Raw genomic sequence first — 15,162 nt, 5'->3', positions numbered from 1 at the left:
AAATATGTCTGTATTATTATTAATATTGTTGCTGTAATTATTATTATTGTTGTTATTGTTATTATCATTATTATCAACATCATTATGATAAATATAATAAATATCGACATAGCCCTATAATATCAGTAATAGCCCTATCACCACAGATATTACATTAATATATAAAATAGTAATAATATTAATAATTAAAATATATATATATAATAATAAAGATAATAATGAAAATAATAATTAAAAGAATTTTCTCTATTTACCAGATATAAACATTATACTTTCTTATATAATTTGACACTGTTTTTCTTTTTCTTTAACACATTTGGGTTTTTTTTGTTTGTCTTTTTTTTGTCACAAGCTAAATAATGATTGAGATGATGCACTGGTAATATTTGTGCTTTACATACTGTCAAACAGCCCCCCGAGTCACTCCAGTTTCCTCTTTGATTGACAGGCTTCCAGGGATGGAGTCGACGCCCGGACAGCTTCGAGACGCGGGACGAGACGCCAGCTCTTCCCCCAGTTCAAAGCAGGACGCACAGAGCTTCTCCAGCCCCAGCTCCCTCAAACCAAACCAAGTGAGTGAGACCTCCCTGTACGGGGTTCCCATCGTATGTCTGGTCATAGACGGTAAGGAGAGACTCTGCCTGGCGCAGATTTCTAACACCCTGCTGAAAAACTACAGCTACAACGAGATACACAACCGCCGGGTGGCTTTGGGCATCACCTGTGTGCAGTGCACCCCGGTCCAGCTGGAGCTCCTGCGGCGCGCCGGGGCCATGCCCATCTCCTCCAGGCGCTGCGGCATGATCACCAAACGGGAGGCCGAGAGGCTCTGCAAGTCCTTCCTGGGAGCGCACAGCCCTCCAAAGCTACCAGAAAATTTCGCATTTGATGTGTTTCATGAATGCGCCTGGGGCTGCAGGGGCAGCTTCATACCCGCAAGATACAACAGCTCCAGAGCAAAGTGCATCAAGTGCAGCTTTTGCAACATGTATTTCTCCCCAAATAAATTCATTTTCCACTCCCATCGCACCACAGAGTCCAAGTATCTGCAGCCGGACGCGGCCAACTTCAATTCGTGGAGACGCCACCTGAAACTGACGGACAAAAAATCTGAGGACATTAACCACGCGTGGGAGGATGTAAAGGCCATGTTCAACGGTGGGAGTAGAAAGAGGACTCTGCCCATGAGCGGGTCGGGGATGTCCTCATCGATGAAATCACAGGCTTCGTCCACCCTGGCCCAAACCAGTTCCCCTGAGATCCCTCACAAAACTTTACGGTGCGACGAGGATCAGGGGAATAATAACCTGAGTTTGGCGAGCGGCGCTCGGACCTACCCAGTCATCCCAGTGCCCAGCAAGAGCTTTGGCATGCTTCAGAAAATCCCCCCACCTCTGTTCCCACACCACCCCTATGGCTTCCCCAGCTATGGGCTGTGTCAGAAAAAGAGCGACGGTGTGCCTGATGCGAACAAAACCAATGTGTCTGGTGTGTTTTGGCCTGGCGCAAAGGACACCCTCTACCCTGCTTTCCCCATGTTTTGGCCTACAGCTGGTGGCCTACCCATGCCACCCTACCCAGGGTCTCCACCCAAACCTCCTCCAGAGCTGCCAGGCGTCCGGCAGAGCGAGCTTGACTTATCGGACCAAAGTGACCGGGGCGCAAACACACCCAAAGACAGCAACCACCACTCTCACCATCAGCAGGACGGTGGAGAGCGCTGTTCCAGCTCCCAGTCCTCCTCAACCAGGAACGACGAGGACAAGTCCGGGGACGAGACCTCACAGAGGAAAATCAGCTACATTTCGGCCTTCAGACCCGTGGTTAAAGACGCGGAGACCATCGCCAAACTCTACGGCACCCGGGACAGCTACGGCGTGCGCCCTGGCTACCTGTCCCCGGATTTTATCAGCGAGAGCTCCAGTTATAGATCGATATCACCGGACAGGGACAGCGTGGTGGACGACGACGACGAGGACCCGGACGTGGATGTGGAGTCAAACCGTGGACAAGACGAGGATGAGCCGATCCAGATATCACCGGGAAGGGACCACCATGACTCACCTGTCCCGGACCGGGTCTCCTCGGGTGCTGAGGAGAGTCAGGAGCAGCCTGACGCCTCCAGCCCGGGAGCAGCAGCAGCAGCATCACCGGAGGACTCCGTGCACACGGGGTCATCAGATGAGGACAGGCGGATGCGTAATGGCTCCCCTCTTCATGAAGTAAGATTAGATTAAATGAAACTTTAATGATCCCCGTGGGGGAAGTTGAATTGTCGCAGTAGTGGAGAATATGATGATAACAGTTAATAGAAGAGAGGAGGCCGATAAAAATGTAATCAAGATCAATTGGCCTGGAATTGAAAAAAAAGATATTACTGCAGATTTTTGATGGTGTTTATTTTCTAAGTATTAACCAGAATAAATGTTAATATGATGGTCTAGTGTTTAGAAAATGTCATTAAACTGCTCTGTGTCTTTGAGCAAGGCAGCAAGGCAGCAAGGCAGCAAGGCCGATTCTATATTCAGTGAAAAGATAATTTACCTTAAAAAAAGATCAATAAGGATCCACCTCAATTTGTACTAATGTATCTCAGATTCTGCCGTTTTCAATTATGGTAATTAAAGTATAAAACCCTAATTTATCCTGATTTGTTTTTTGATTTATTCCTATTAAAATGTTTCTCGGTGTGTCTCTTCAATTATAAGACATTTTACCACCAAATTAGTGCTTTTGATTGTTGTAAAAAAAAAAAGCCTTTCTGGTTTCTTTTAGGAATTAGTTCAGCATCTCCATAACAAATTACAGGGGCTCCTGGGTTTTTGGTTCAAAAATGCCTCAATTATGTGAAGAACCGCATTAAAGGACATGTAATTGGTCTGCTTTATTAAAACACGAGTGTCTGCTTCGCTTTACAGGTGTACGCTCATGAAAAGGACGGCCACGTGCTCCTGAACGAGCCTTCATCATTCGGGTCGAAACAATCGAGCAGATCCAACGGTGATTATTGAACCAATTTGTAGTTATTAATGCAAATTCGGGCGTTTTTTGTGTCTTCTTTAGTAAAAAATGTTTGTCGACTGTTTATTTTTAGGTGTCCATCACGTTTCTGATACACAGAACCAACGAACATCCCACCAGGAGCAAAAAGACAGACAAGGTTTTTAAATTATTCTGCTGTTCTAGTAATAATAAATAATAATATGGCATTATTATCTATTTTACTGTTCATCCTCAACCCCATTTAAATGACACTCTTACATAGATGACATGTATATGTTTGTGTTTTGTTTTTGTGCAGCCGATGGAGCTTTACGCATCGATATCAGCGTTCATGAAAGAGACCTGGAGAACATGGCCAAAGGTAAGAGGCTGTTTTTAGGATCAAAAGGGAAAGAAAAAGTGTAGCAGGTGATATTAATCATAATCAGCAATTATTCCTGTTTTTGATTGTAATTTGGGTTCGTGTGTCGCCAGCCAACAAATACATATTTATACAGCAGCTAAACGGCTGACAGGGCCTGCTCGCCACGTTTAATTAATACGGGTATTTATTTGTTATTTTTAAATATAAGAAATTAAAATTAATTCAATATAGGCAATCTTTTTGCTAATTAGCTTGAATGAGTGAATTTATAAACCCCAAAATTTAACTCGACCGTTTGTCCAGGGTTGTTTAATTATCAAAATAATAAAATATATGTATATTATATTAATATTAAACATTGAATTCCACCTCATTTTAAAAGCAGCTAAATGCCCACGGCCTGCTAAAGATGACGTGTCAAAATCTAAATGTTGAATTTACATTTTTGTGGGCCTAAAGTGTTTCCATAGTTGTTAAACCACTTAATCACGAGATGTGGGAGTTTTGACTTATTATTGTAAGAGGAAATCGTTTAGAGGCTATTAATATTTTAACGAACAGAGCCATAACCCCGAGGCACGGCAGCTAATTATTTTACAACGCTTGGAAAAACCCTGGGACTCCATTATTATCGTCTCAACCTCCAGGCAATGCATGGCAATTACTGTGGCAGCAGTGAGAGGAGAGCGGTGAAATGGTTGTTATCAAGGATGTAAACGCACCTGAAGTCGGTTTACTGAGCTGACATAAATCTCCATGTGCAGAAATTCAAAGTATATCACATTAAGTGGAATCAAATTGATGGGAGGTAGATGAGGATAGAGAAGGAAAATGTTTTTTTTAATTTTTTTTTATGATATTGGTGGTTTATTTGCATTATGGTGCATGCTATTCTAGTGCACCAAGTCCCTGCTTGTAATTCAGAGGTGTCAGCTGGGGTGTGTTTCTGTGTTTTTAGGGTGAATAATGACATTTTCTTGCTGCAGATGAAAAGAATTTGACGTTTAAATTGACACATTTTTGGCTTTTGCAGAGGAATTGCAGAAGCAGCTGGTGGAACAAGTTGAGCTGAGGAAAAAGTTGGAGAGAGAATTTCAGCATTTAAAAGGTAGGAAAAAAAGTGAGTCTGATTGTATTTTGTGAGTCAAAGCCACAGAGGGATAATGAATTTGGTGTCTTTGTTTGGATCTTAAACCCTTGTGCTTTGCAGCCTATAGATGTTAAGAGAACAGCAAGTTATTTTGATTCCTTTGAATCCAGGAATGTGCCTTTAAATTTATCTCCACAATGTCAGAGAGTTTCCATCTGATGTGGCCTTCGGTACTCTTCAGATAATTTTCAGGATCAAATGAAGCGTGAGCTGTCCTACAGAGAGGAAATGGTCCAGCAGCTGCAGATTGTTCGAGGTTGGTCTCTCTTTGTACTCTATAGATTATGACTGTAAAGCGGATGTAGATCAATGCTCTTTAAGTTTATGGGAAAAAAATTTGAGCCACAAAAAAAAAAACGTTTAAGTAACACAGGCCATATCAATCAATCTGAACCAACTAGCCTCTAAACTAAAAAAGAAAGGAAAAGTGACACTTGCATATTGAAATATTGGCGATATGTGCCCAGCCTTTTTCCTGTAAACTCCATATTTTTTCTCCTGAAGTTGAGTAAATTATTAGATATCAAAAGGTGAAACTGAAACCACATTGTTTTGTTTGCAAAGGTTATTTTCTCCTAAATCATGCTCTGGAAAATTGAATAGACAGACCATTATGTAGTGCTGTATCGGTTACATGCAGTAGACAGCAACTAATGCCACCCGTTAAAGGATTGGTTTAATGTTACAGTAGTTTAAATACAGGGTTCAAGTACACAGAGGGGTCACTCTAAATACCATAGGGGCAAACGGCATACATTACACTCCTTCACTTCAGATGCTACACCTCACATTTTCTTTTTTTTTCTTCCTTTTTTGACCAATTTTATTTATGTTTTATTCATTTTATTTTTGGATAGACACTTTGTGCAGCGAGTTGGACCAAGAGAGAAAGGCTCGTTATGCAATACAGCAGAAGCTAAAAGGTAATTTTATCTGGTCCAAAAAAAAGAAACATGTATACATGTCATTTTTTTGCCTATAAACTTAAATATGCAAGTGCTACTTTTTTTATTAAACATCTCCTTTGATCAGTGTGATAAATATTGAGAGAAATACACTGTTAAAGGATGGGTTCACATTTGTTCAAGTCTGTCCTAAAACAACACTCACATGCCCATAATGTACATTGAAAGTCGCTTTAATGGTTCTTCCTGTCCGTTCTGGCTTAAAGCAATTTAAATGTAAGTGACAAGAAAATCACTGCTGCAGAAATAATATTTAAATTCAGTCAAAGATTATTTGATGCTTCAGCAATCTGAATTACTCAAATCAATTGTTTGTTCCTAACCCTTCACCACAGCCCAGCAAGAACTTACTGTCTTGTAAGGAACATCACAAAAAAAAGTCTGAGGCTGTTTTGTATAAAAGCAAAATGCGACAATGTGCAATAGAAACAGACGCACATGAAGCTTGTAACTTAAACAGCCACTGAAGAGACTTAAAGTATCGGCAGATCAGTGTGGGGAGATGAGGAGACTGTAACCTTCATCTGATTAATGCACAAACAAACATAAATGCTATATTTCTCGGTGATTTGACTGGTGCTCTTTTAATTACGTCATCTTGTTGCGCCCTCTTCCTCTGCAGTGTTTTAATGGCTCCCGACTAGAGAATTAGCGTCACCAGCTGTTCATCTTGATAAGCCAACTCCTAATGTTTGGTAGTGGATGGAAATGCACATTCATTCTCATTTCTTTCAACAATTTTCTGATAATTCTGTTAAAAAAAAACCTCTGCTGCCATCATTACAGCTGAAGGTTGTTTGGATTAACATTGTGCAAACACACAGATAATTATTTATATTATACATAAGATCCCAACATATTCAGATATATCATAAACGGCAGGTTGAACTGTGGGAAAATGTATAGAATGATGCACATGGCATCTTGAATTTTCCGTTAAATGAGATGTAGCATCATGTAGTTCAAACAACCATATACAGAATAAAAAAAGCAATATTATTACACACTGTAGACACAAACTATAAAGCTAAAATCATGGTTTAAGAGTTAGGACACCTGACTTATGGAAACACAAAGAGGCAGTTTTGTACTAAAAGATACTTAATGTGTTAATTTTACACAGAACAAGGACTGTACATTTTGCCTCTCATCACTTAGATTGAACTCATGCAAAGAACAAATATCTTTATGGACAATAGGAACAATTCCAACAACCAAAAAACAGTTCAAATGACAAACAGACATGAAGAAACGTGAACCTTTCCTTTAACAACAACACTAGAATAAATAAACCAACTTCCACCTGTAAAGTGAAGAATAATTTGTAAGAGTTGTTGTTTTGTGTTTTGTCTGCATGTTCTCACTGATGGACATGTTCCTCCCCAGAAGCTCATGACGCCCTTCACCATTTCTCCTGCAAGATGCTCACTCCTCGTCAGTGTACCGGAGCCTGCACCTTCAAGCCCCCGCTGCTGCCTCCCTAGTGCCCGGCCCCCACCTGACCCCTGCACCCCACCCCAGCACAGCCAAAAATAAAACACACACAGGTCCGCCTTCGAGAGCGCTCATGTGTTCACCTCCCACCTGTAACCCACGGATTAACACCCTGCTGTATACATACACTACTGATTTTAGCACTTGAGTGAATACGTCAAGACTCTGAGACGGTCTTTGGCAGCGACCTCTCCCCTTCAAAAAACTGAACTCTTGAGTAAAAGAGATCAGGAGTTGCTTAAACATGGAGTTCATTTTATGTTGTGAATCAAAAGGATTGTTGATCTGAAGCTGCAAAGCTCAAACCAAGGAGTCTCTCTGAATCAAAGTCGTCTGCTCTTTAGCTATCCTGAAAAGAAAAAACAACACTATATACATATACATATATATATCACGTGACGATGTGCAATGGCTTGTATAATTGTGATATTAAGTTCCAAATGTATCTCATTATTTAGCTTTTTGTTGCTTGTTTGAATATCTCTTGAGTTTTTACATATATTTGTTATTTATCTGTCTTTGGTTTAAGTTATTGTTTAGATTATTTGTAACACTGTATATGTTGTTAAGCACTTTAAATGGGCAACATTTCTGAATTTGACCATGCCATCCTATACCAAATTCCTTTATCGAAAAAATATGTGGATCTTTACGTTTAAAATAGAGCACATTATTATGAGCACTTACTTCAACAGCCATTCAGGTTTGACAACAAACAATAAAAAGGTTTTCTTTTTCACCGAGTTTGAAGTGATGATTAAAAAAAAACACTCTTGAGCCATTTATAGATGTACAGTTTAGACTATTTTAACACAAATCTGATCTCATTGCTGTCTCTGTTTCAGGGTTTTTTCTATCATTACATGCATCTGTGAGTCACAAACAGACAAAACCAAAACCTTTTCCTATCATCTGATGATCTGATTTTATAAGAAGAAGACACTGTATAAAATATGTGAAATCTACCATTCACACCACTGCATTTCTTTTTGTCTCATTTGTTGAATTTGGTTTGTAAAAAAAAAAGAAAAAAGAAGAACAGCGGTCCTGGTTTCTGACACAATCTACCAATAAGTTCCCATTTATGTATGTACCCTGTCAATAATAATAAAATGTGAAAGCCACTCTCTGCTTTATGTCTCATTGTGTCTTTCACTGGTGTGAGTCTGACACCTACTGGCCTCCACACAGAATAACTCCTCGTGAGTTGGATCATATTTCCTCTTATTGTATTCTTTCATTAGCCGGCTACATCGGCGCATGACATGTCCAGTCAACTTATAATGTTTGACGTCGAGTCAGGGGAGCAGGCTGATCTAATAGTGAAATCTAATTCTTCTGATGGGAGGACTAATAGATATTGATTACACGGCTCTCGGTCCCTGGTTGCTTCATACTGAGACAGATACTCGCATAATGTCACTGACACACAATGAATGTTAATTTTCTGTGAACATAATTGCCCTCCATGGCAAAGCCGGTTCTTTTTGAATACTAACAAGGCCTCCAAATCTGAACAGAATTGAACTACTGTGGGAATCATTGGCTGCTTTACTGTTTATTTAGCTGTTTAACATGAAGAAAAACCTGATTAAGGTTGATATGTGGTGACAAGTATGGATGGATTATGTGACAATGGGGCCCTGGGTACAGGCATTAAAAAGAACCCGCCACTCCTCAGATTCAAAGAGACGCAAAACTACAAACTGCAGTTTTGTGTCTTGGTTAGTTTTTTTCTCTTTGTAGTCATTTTGCATCTCTTTGTAGTGGTTCTGTGTCTCTTTATGGTCTTTTTGTGTTATTTCGTGGCTCTTTGTGGTTGTTTAGCATCTCTTTGTGGTGATTTTATGTCTCTTTGTGGTCATTTTGCATCTCTCTTTCATCATTTTGCATTGCTTTGTGGTAATTTTGCATCTCTTTGTAGTGGTTTTGTGTCTCTGTCTTGTAATTATGTGTTTCTTTGTGGTGATTTTGTGTCTCTTTGCATTTTGTAGTCATTTTGCATCTCTTGTGGGCATTTTATGTCTCTTTGTGGTCATTTTGTGTCTCTCTTTTATTATTCTGCATCACTTTGTGATTGTTTTCATTGTCTTTGTGGTCATTTTACCTCTCTAAGTGGTTGTCTTGCTGCTCTTTGTGGTCATTTTGCATCTCTTTGTGGTTGTTTTGCACCTCTGTTTAGTTGTTTTGCGAGTCCTTGTGCGCCCCACGACCCCTTGGGCTCCTGGGACTGTGCCTGGTTGGCACATCCATGGTGACAAGTGGGAAAAATGTCTCCTTAACAAGGTGATTTCAGGCTTTTGTAAAAAACCCTCCAAAGTTGAACTGTACACTGAAAAACTGTAAGGACAGAAGGACTGAAAACTCCTGACTACTGGCATGATAAATTATTTTGTGAAAATTTCATAATTATGCAACTTTAAAATTTAAAGTAGGACTTAAGGGCACTCGTTCAAATCGTGCCCTGTGTTCCCACAATGCTCCATGGTGCATGTATACAGTATAATGCGTTGATAATAAACTACATTCATATAGGAGATTAAGTAAAATACACAATTTACATTATTGTTGTTGTTTTATTTGGTAAACCTGAGAGTTAATTTCATACGTATAAGATAAACAAAGATAACTGACTAAATAAATAAGTAATAAAACATAAAAATATATAAATTAATGTCACAAACTAAACAATGAATTTATCATCTAAACAATATTTATATTCTTTAGTGTAGAGTGCATCCTATTTTATAAAATGATCTTTGAATGTAGAACTATAATCTGAAAAGTAACTTTTGCTACACTGGAGTAAAAAGTGTAATATTTCTATATGAAACATGGTGGTGTTGATGTATAACATAAAATGGAAATATACAAGTAAAGTACTTAAGAACAGAACTCTTGGTTACTTTCCACCACTGGGATTAGCCACTTTTTATCCCTATATTTCCAGTATATTTACAGTTTGCCAGTTGATTTTCTATATCATGACACATGTATATTCATACTGTTCATTGCTATCACAATATATAATTACATATACAGTGCTGAAACAGAGCATGTTATCCATATATACCTCACTCCCTGTATTGTTTTACATGTTCTAAGCAGCTCAGTTTCAGCCGCCACATTGTCCACATTGAGTACATTTACACAAGCTACCATTAAATCTGTAATATTAAACATTTTAAAAGAAGAATAATGTTTTATCTTCCCATTGGACATATTGTCTCACAGTATTTGCAGTCTGTATTATTGATTCATTATTTGCTTGTATAAACACGTGTGGTCAGCGAACACCTGTCCCATCACTGGCCATCAACAATACAACAGATGGCAGTGATACATAATGATATAATAAAACCTCTGTGATTCTCTCTGTATGAAACAAGCAGCAGAACTAGTTTGTCAATAGATTCTTTGTATGAACCTCGAGGGAACGAGCATTTTCTGATAATGGATTTGGGCGTAAGGCCTAATGTGTTTGGTGTAATAGTGAATTTTCGTTCAGTATGGAAGTATAAAACCATTACACTAAGCAAATATGTCCTTGCTTAGGAACAAATAGGCTGCACAGGCTGAGGAGGATCTGAGGGTTGAGCATGTCATTTTGGATTCATCTTCATTTGAAATGACAGGGCGCCACCTACTGGCTTCACCAGAACTAAATCCTTTATCTGGCTTTGAGTTCCTCCTGTCACAGTCTCAGTTCAGACCTTTTTTTGTGACTGTATTTAAAACTGATTGTATGGAGAAGGCTGTGGTGTCAAATTTCTATAAATATACTATTTTTATCAGGGTTTTATTGCCATAATCTTAGAAATACTGCTGTCATCAGTCCAAGCTCCCTAAACACATTCCGCCTCTACTCAACCGTACGAAAGCTAACAAAAAAAAAAGCTTATTCCATCTTGTGAAGGGCAGTGTGACTTGGTCTTTTTTGAAAAGTAAAGTTTTCAGATTTCATGTATTCAGTCAAAGGTTCATTAATATTTTCTGTATATTTCACTTCCCAACATAAATGTCTAAATGCAGTTTCAAATTGCTGGAAGAAATATTCTAGTGAAGAAATATTTAATTGTAAAGTTTTTGTAAAGGTGGACAAATTTAAATATATTGAGTTTAAAAATGTTGGAATTGGCATTTATAATACCCACCATGTTAGTTTTGTAATTATAAAATGTAATGCTCAAATTTCCAGAAGCAATACACAAACTTTAGAAGAGATGACTTTAGTATCCTCAGTCCAGATTTTATTTTGTATTCTGCTATTTTGAGCTTAAAAAATAAATTTTCTCATTGGATTAGAAGAGCTTCAAATATGAAAATGAAAAGTATTTACTGCTTTACTTTAATACTGTAATGTCTGATTTAATATGGGTTGCATATTGCAAATCTGCTGTCAGATGGAGGATTTGAGGTTTAAGGTGCACTCCAGTGATTTAGTTTTGCACTTCCAAAAGTTGGCAGATTTGTGAAAGACAGATTAAAGAAGATTAGTTCAAAACATCCATCCGATGTTGACGACTTTTTGTCCCTGGGTCACACTTGAGAAACACTGGATGCAACTTACTGTAGAGTAAAATATTTTATTTTCTGATCCTACTTCAAGCCCTCAGTTTGTAACACATGCTTTCTGTTAAAAAATATCATCTCCACTCTCAAACTGAGGGTCATTCTTTCAAACATTGGTCTCCGTCCAGAGCCACAGATCACATTACTGTTTGCAGGCTGAGTACTGCCCATTATAAGTAAACTGACCTTAAGTTACCATATAAACCTTTATGAAGCCAATCAAAATGTACCTAGTCCTCCTCAGAGTACAGGCCCCATTGAGTGTATGCTCATGTGATGCTTTTGATCATCTTCCTTGCCAAGTTTTTGATAAGAAGCACTTCTTTTTATTAGAACCACAGCAGAAACTTCAGCTCACCACAAATATTTAGGAAATCATGCATTGTTATTTAATTATCATGATAATCTTGGTGATACCAGAACTTTCATGCACAACTGTCTCGGCTTTACTGCCAAATTATTCATAAAAATAAGAAAAATAAAGGTGAGGTTGTACTTATAAGTTATGATCAGCTCATGTATGATGGAACTGATTTACCTCCGCTGTCCAAACAGTTTTTGTATTTGTAAGATCTTAAAGATAAAACTAATATAAACATTTGTAAATCAAATTAAGAGAACAGTAGAGTCAGCTGGTATTAAATTACATGAAAGTATGATTCACTCAAGAAAATAAAACAACTTCTCCTTCGACCCTTTTGGGGGGTCAAAAGTCAACAGTTTTTAAACTAGTGTTGATTCTCATCGTTAGGAAACTTTAGGTCTGACACCACCTGGTCAGTTACTCTCTACGCCATTCTTCTGCTTAAGTCACATTATATCTTTTAGAAAACAGCTTTTTTGTTAGCTTAGATGACAGACGTCGCATTAATTCTAACCTCCACACACCCCTGACAAGACCAGATGGAGGGTATGCATGAGTGATTCCAATAAATAATTCTTTCTTTGTCAAAGAAATGTGCTCAAAATCAGAATATTTCATAACAAATATTCAAAGTTGCTGCCAGATGTGTCTCTCCCTTGAAATATTGTGTTTGCACAAATGTTTAAGGCTCAAAGGGACACTTATTATAAATACTTGAGATTACATGTGTATTTTATCTTGAAAACCATGAAAATATTAATGAATTCTCATATTCTTCACTATCTTGTTGCTGCTGTTTACATTCCCACATACATAAGTTCAATAAATACACTGCAGAATTATTTTATGTGTGTATAAGTACATAAATAACTGTATATATTGTCTTATTTTATTTTACATTATCCAAACTTAATTATCTGCTACTTTCTTGGTATGTGTAGCATGATGGGACTACAACTTTCTTTTCTTGTGTTCTTGTGTTGTATAATGAAAAAATAAATTACTTTGTCCCTCACCATGCTCTGACTCGATCAATAAATATTTACAGACCCCAGTAAAGATTAAACTCTATTAACAGAGAGCATACAGAATTCAACCAACGATCACATCTGGATTCAATGTCTGTTTGACATATTTGTGAGAGTAAGTCACTCTGTCAGCTATCAGATTAGCAATGACACAACTGGTCATGGTCATCTTTGATGGTTTACACGATAAGAAAGAAAAATGATTGTGACATAGCGTCAAACTTTCCATTCCAGCCACGTTGAATGAAATACGTTACGTCTCTTGCCGGTGTCTAAGAACTGGAGGGCAGGGGGTTCCCTGTGTTTAAGGATTAGCTTTCTGGTTACTTAGAGCTGTAAAGGCCTTACAGTGTTACTGCTCCCTTGAAAGAGGGTTGTTCACATTCTTAATACAAAAGAAACACATAAAGGAATGTGGAGCAACAGGTCTATAAAGGGGTCACTTCACCCAAATTGCAAAAAACACAGGACTATTTTGTCACTTAGCTTTAATGGGATTTAGGTGTGCAGATGGTTCAAGGATCAAGGATAGCTTTATTATCCTTGAGGGGCAATTGGTGGTACAGCCAGCAGTGTGTGCATGAGATAAGATAAGATAAGATTTTCCTTTATTTTACCATATAACCAACGTAACCAACAAACAATTGGCCATAAATACAGTATGGACCATAAAAACACAAATACATTACAAAGATCACAGAAAGTTATTTAAAAAGGCAATAGTTTTGGTTTTATTTGTCCTTTATTAGTTCTGAGATACTTCAACCTCTTCTTCCGGGATCAATATCCCTGTTTTTTCTAGCTGTTGGACACACTGTCACTCTGTATAATCCACATACAGACTATCTCTCCAGTGGAAAATAATTCCAGATCTGGACACAGTTCTGGAAAAGAAAGATCTGCTCTTAAAGGTTTTTTTGCTTTGAGCAGCCTAAATTAAATTCAGGTCGAGTGTGTGCAGATCAGTGTTTACATCTAATACAAGCAAATAGTGATGTGTCGTTCGTGAACAAGTTGGTGCTATGAGCTGCCTCCTTTAATTCTTTTTCTCATAAATGAATATAAGACAGAATAATAGGATGATCCTATAAAGTAATAGTTAAATACAATGCAGAGACTTTTCACTTTGGTAATAACATTAAGACAAATACATGGTGAGACTCAACTAGCCAACATACAAATCATAGTTCAATGTAAATAAAATACACATGTTTAATAGGGTTTGATGCTTTCACATAATGTATATATATGATATTCTGAACATTTTCAGGTTTAGTATAATCAAATTGAAACATTTTAATGACTCATAAGTCAAAATATTGCTCAATTTGGCTGAATTATAAAAGCCAGAGGTACTAAATAAAGAGCTGTTTTGGATCAGAAAGAGCTCTTAAAGCTGAGTAGAGCCACATGATTTTGCTCCCTAAAAAGAGCTGGTATCGCCCCAATCACTACAAGACTATGTTTTAATGTAACCCAAAGGCAAATACCAACTACTGGTAATCTGAGCTCAACCTGGATGGAACAATAGATTAAAATCGTTGTTGTGGTGAAGAATGATTTAACCCATATAACAGACAGATCTGGACCTGATATGTTAGGGAATATGAGCTGAAGCATGTTGAGGTGTGGCACTGATGGCAAACGATATGGCTTGTTTGTTGATATTTGAGACAGAGATGAGATAAGACTGTTCGGTCCACATTGTTATAGACAGAGATGACCTGCATATGTGTTAGTATAAGTATTAATGTTGACATTTTTACATTAAAAACCCAGAATCACTTCAATCCTCTGGGGAGAAATCATTTCAACTGTTGATGTTTAAAAAGATGCAGTAAAGCAAAATTCATAAGCAATTACATAGGCACTTTTGTTAATGGGTGCAAACAGAGAAACAAATAAAAGGAGGAAATATATAGATATGAAATTGAGCTATGTGTGGAGAAAGTGTAATGAGTTTAATGAGTTGACAGGATTATAGCCAACAATTTATTGACTACTTTTCAACAAGTTAAGACTCAAGATATAAAGTATATTATATATATATATAATATACTGTATTCATAATATAAACAAAACAAACCTGTTGTGATGTAGGTATCCAAAAATAGAATTGGTAAAACAAACAAAAAAAGAAAAAACAACCCTGAGACCTTATATATCTATCTAAGTATTTTATTCTATTGTTGTATTTTTGGCTGCTATAACGACCCAATTTC

General features: G+C 37.7%; 1 protein-coding gene across 1 annotated transcript; it reads left to right on the top strand.

The window, feature by feature from the left end:
* Positions 1 to 458: 458 nt before the first annotated feature.
* Positions 459 to 6,966, top strand: LOC118321018 (SKI family transcriptional corepressor 1 homolog-B-like). Its single transcript, XM_035652188.1, has 8 exons — positions 459 to 2,222; positions 2,919 to 3,000; positions 3,095 to 3,160; positions 3,302 to 3,364; positions 4,401 to 4,475; positions 4,699 to 4,773; positions 5,375 to 5,440; positions 6,869 to 6,966. The coding sequence occupies exons 1-8, from the start codon at positions 459 to 461 to the stop codon at positions 6,964 to 6,966; spliced, it is 2,289 nt and encodes a 762-aa protein (XP_035508081.1).
* Positions 6,967 to 15,162: the final 8,196 nt, after the last annotated feature.

Source organism: Morone saxatilis, unplaced genomic scaffold, assembly GCF_004916995.1.
Source record: "Morone saxatilis isolate NCDOM2014 unplaced genomic scaffold, NCSU_SB_2.0 Contig11, whole genome shotgun sequence".
Classification (NCBI taxonomy): Eukaryota; Metazoa; Chordata; class Actinopteri; family Moronidae; genus Morone; species Morone saxatilis.
Note: the sequence above shows the minus strand (reverse complement) of the source record. Positions and strands in the feature narration are given on the sequence as shown.

Bases quoted from the DNA above. Each gene is read 5' to 3' on its own strand.
- LOC118321018 (XM_035652188.1), top strand. From the start codon at position 459: ATGGAGTCGACGCCCGGACAGCTTCGAGACGCGGGACGAGACGCCAGC. The intron at 3,365-4,400 runs GTAAGAGGCTGT...TGGCTTTTGCAG, and splicing joins CCTGGAGAACATGGCCAAAG to AGGAATTGCAGAAGCAGCTG. The intron at 4,774-5,374 runs GTTGGTCTCTCT...ATTTTTGGATAG, and splicing joins GCAGCTGCAGATTGTTCGAG to ACACTTTGTGCAGCGAGTTG.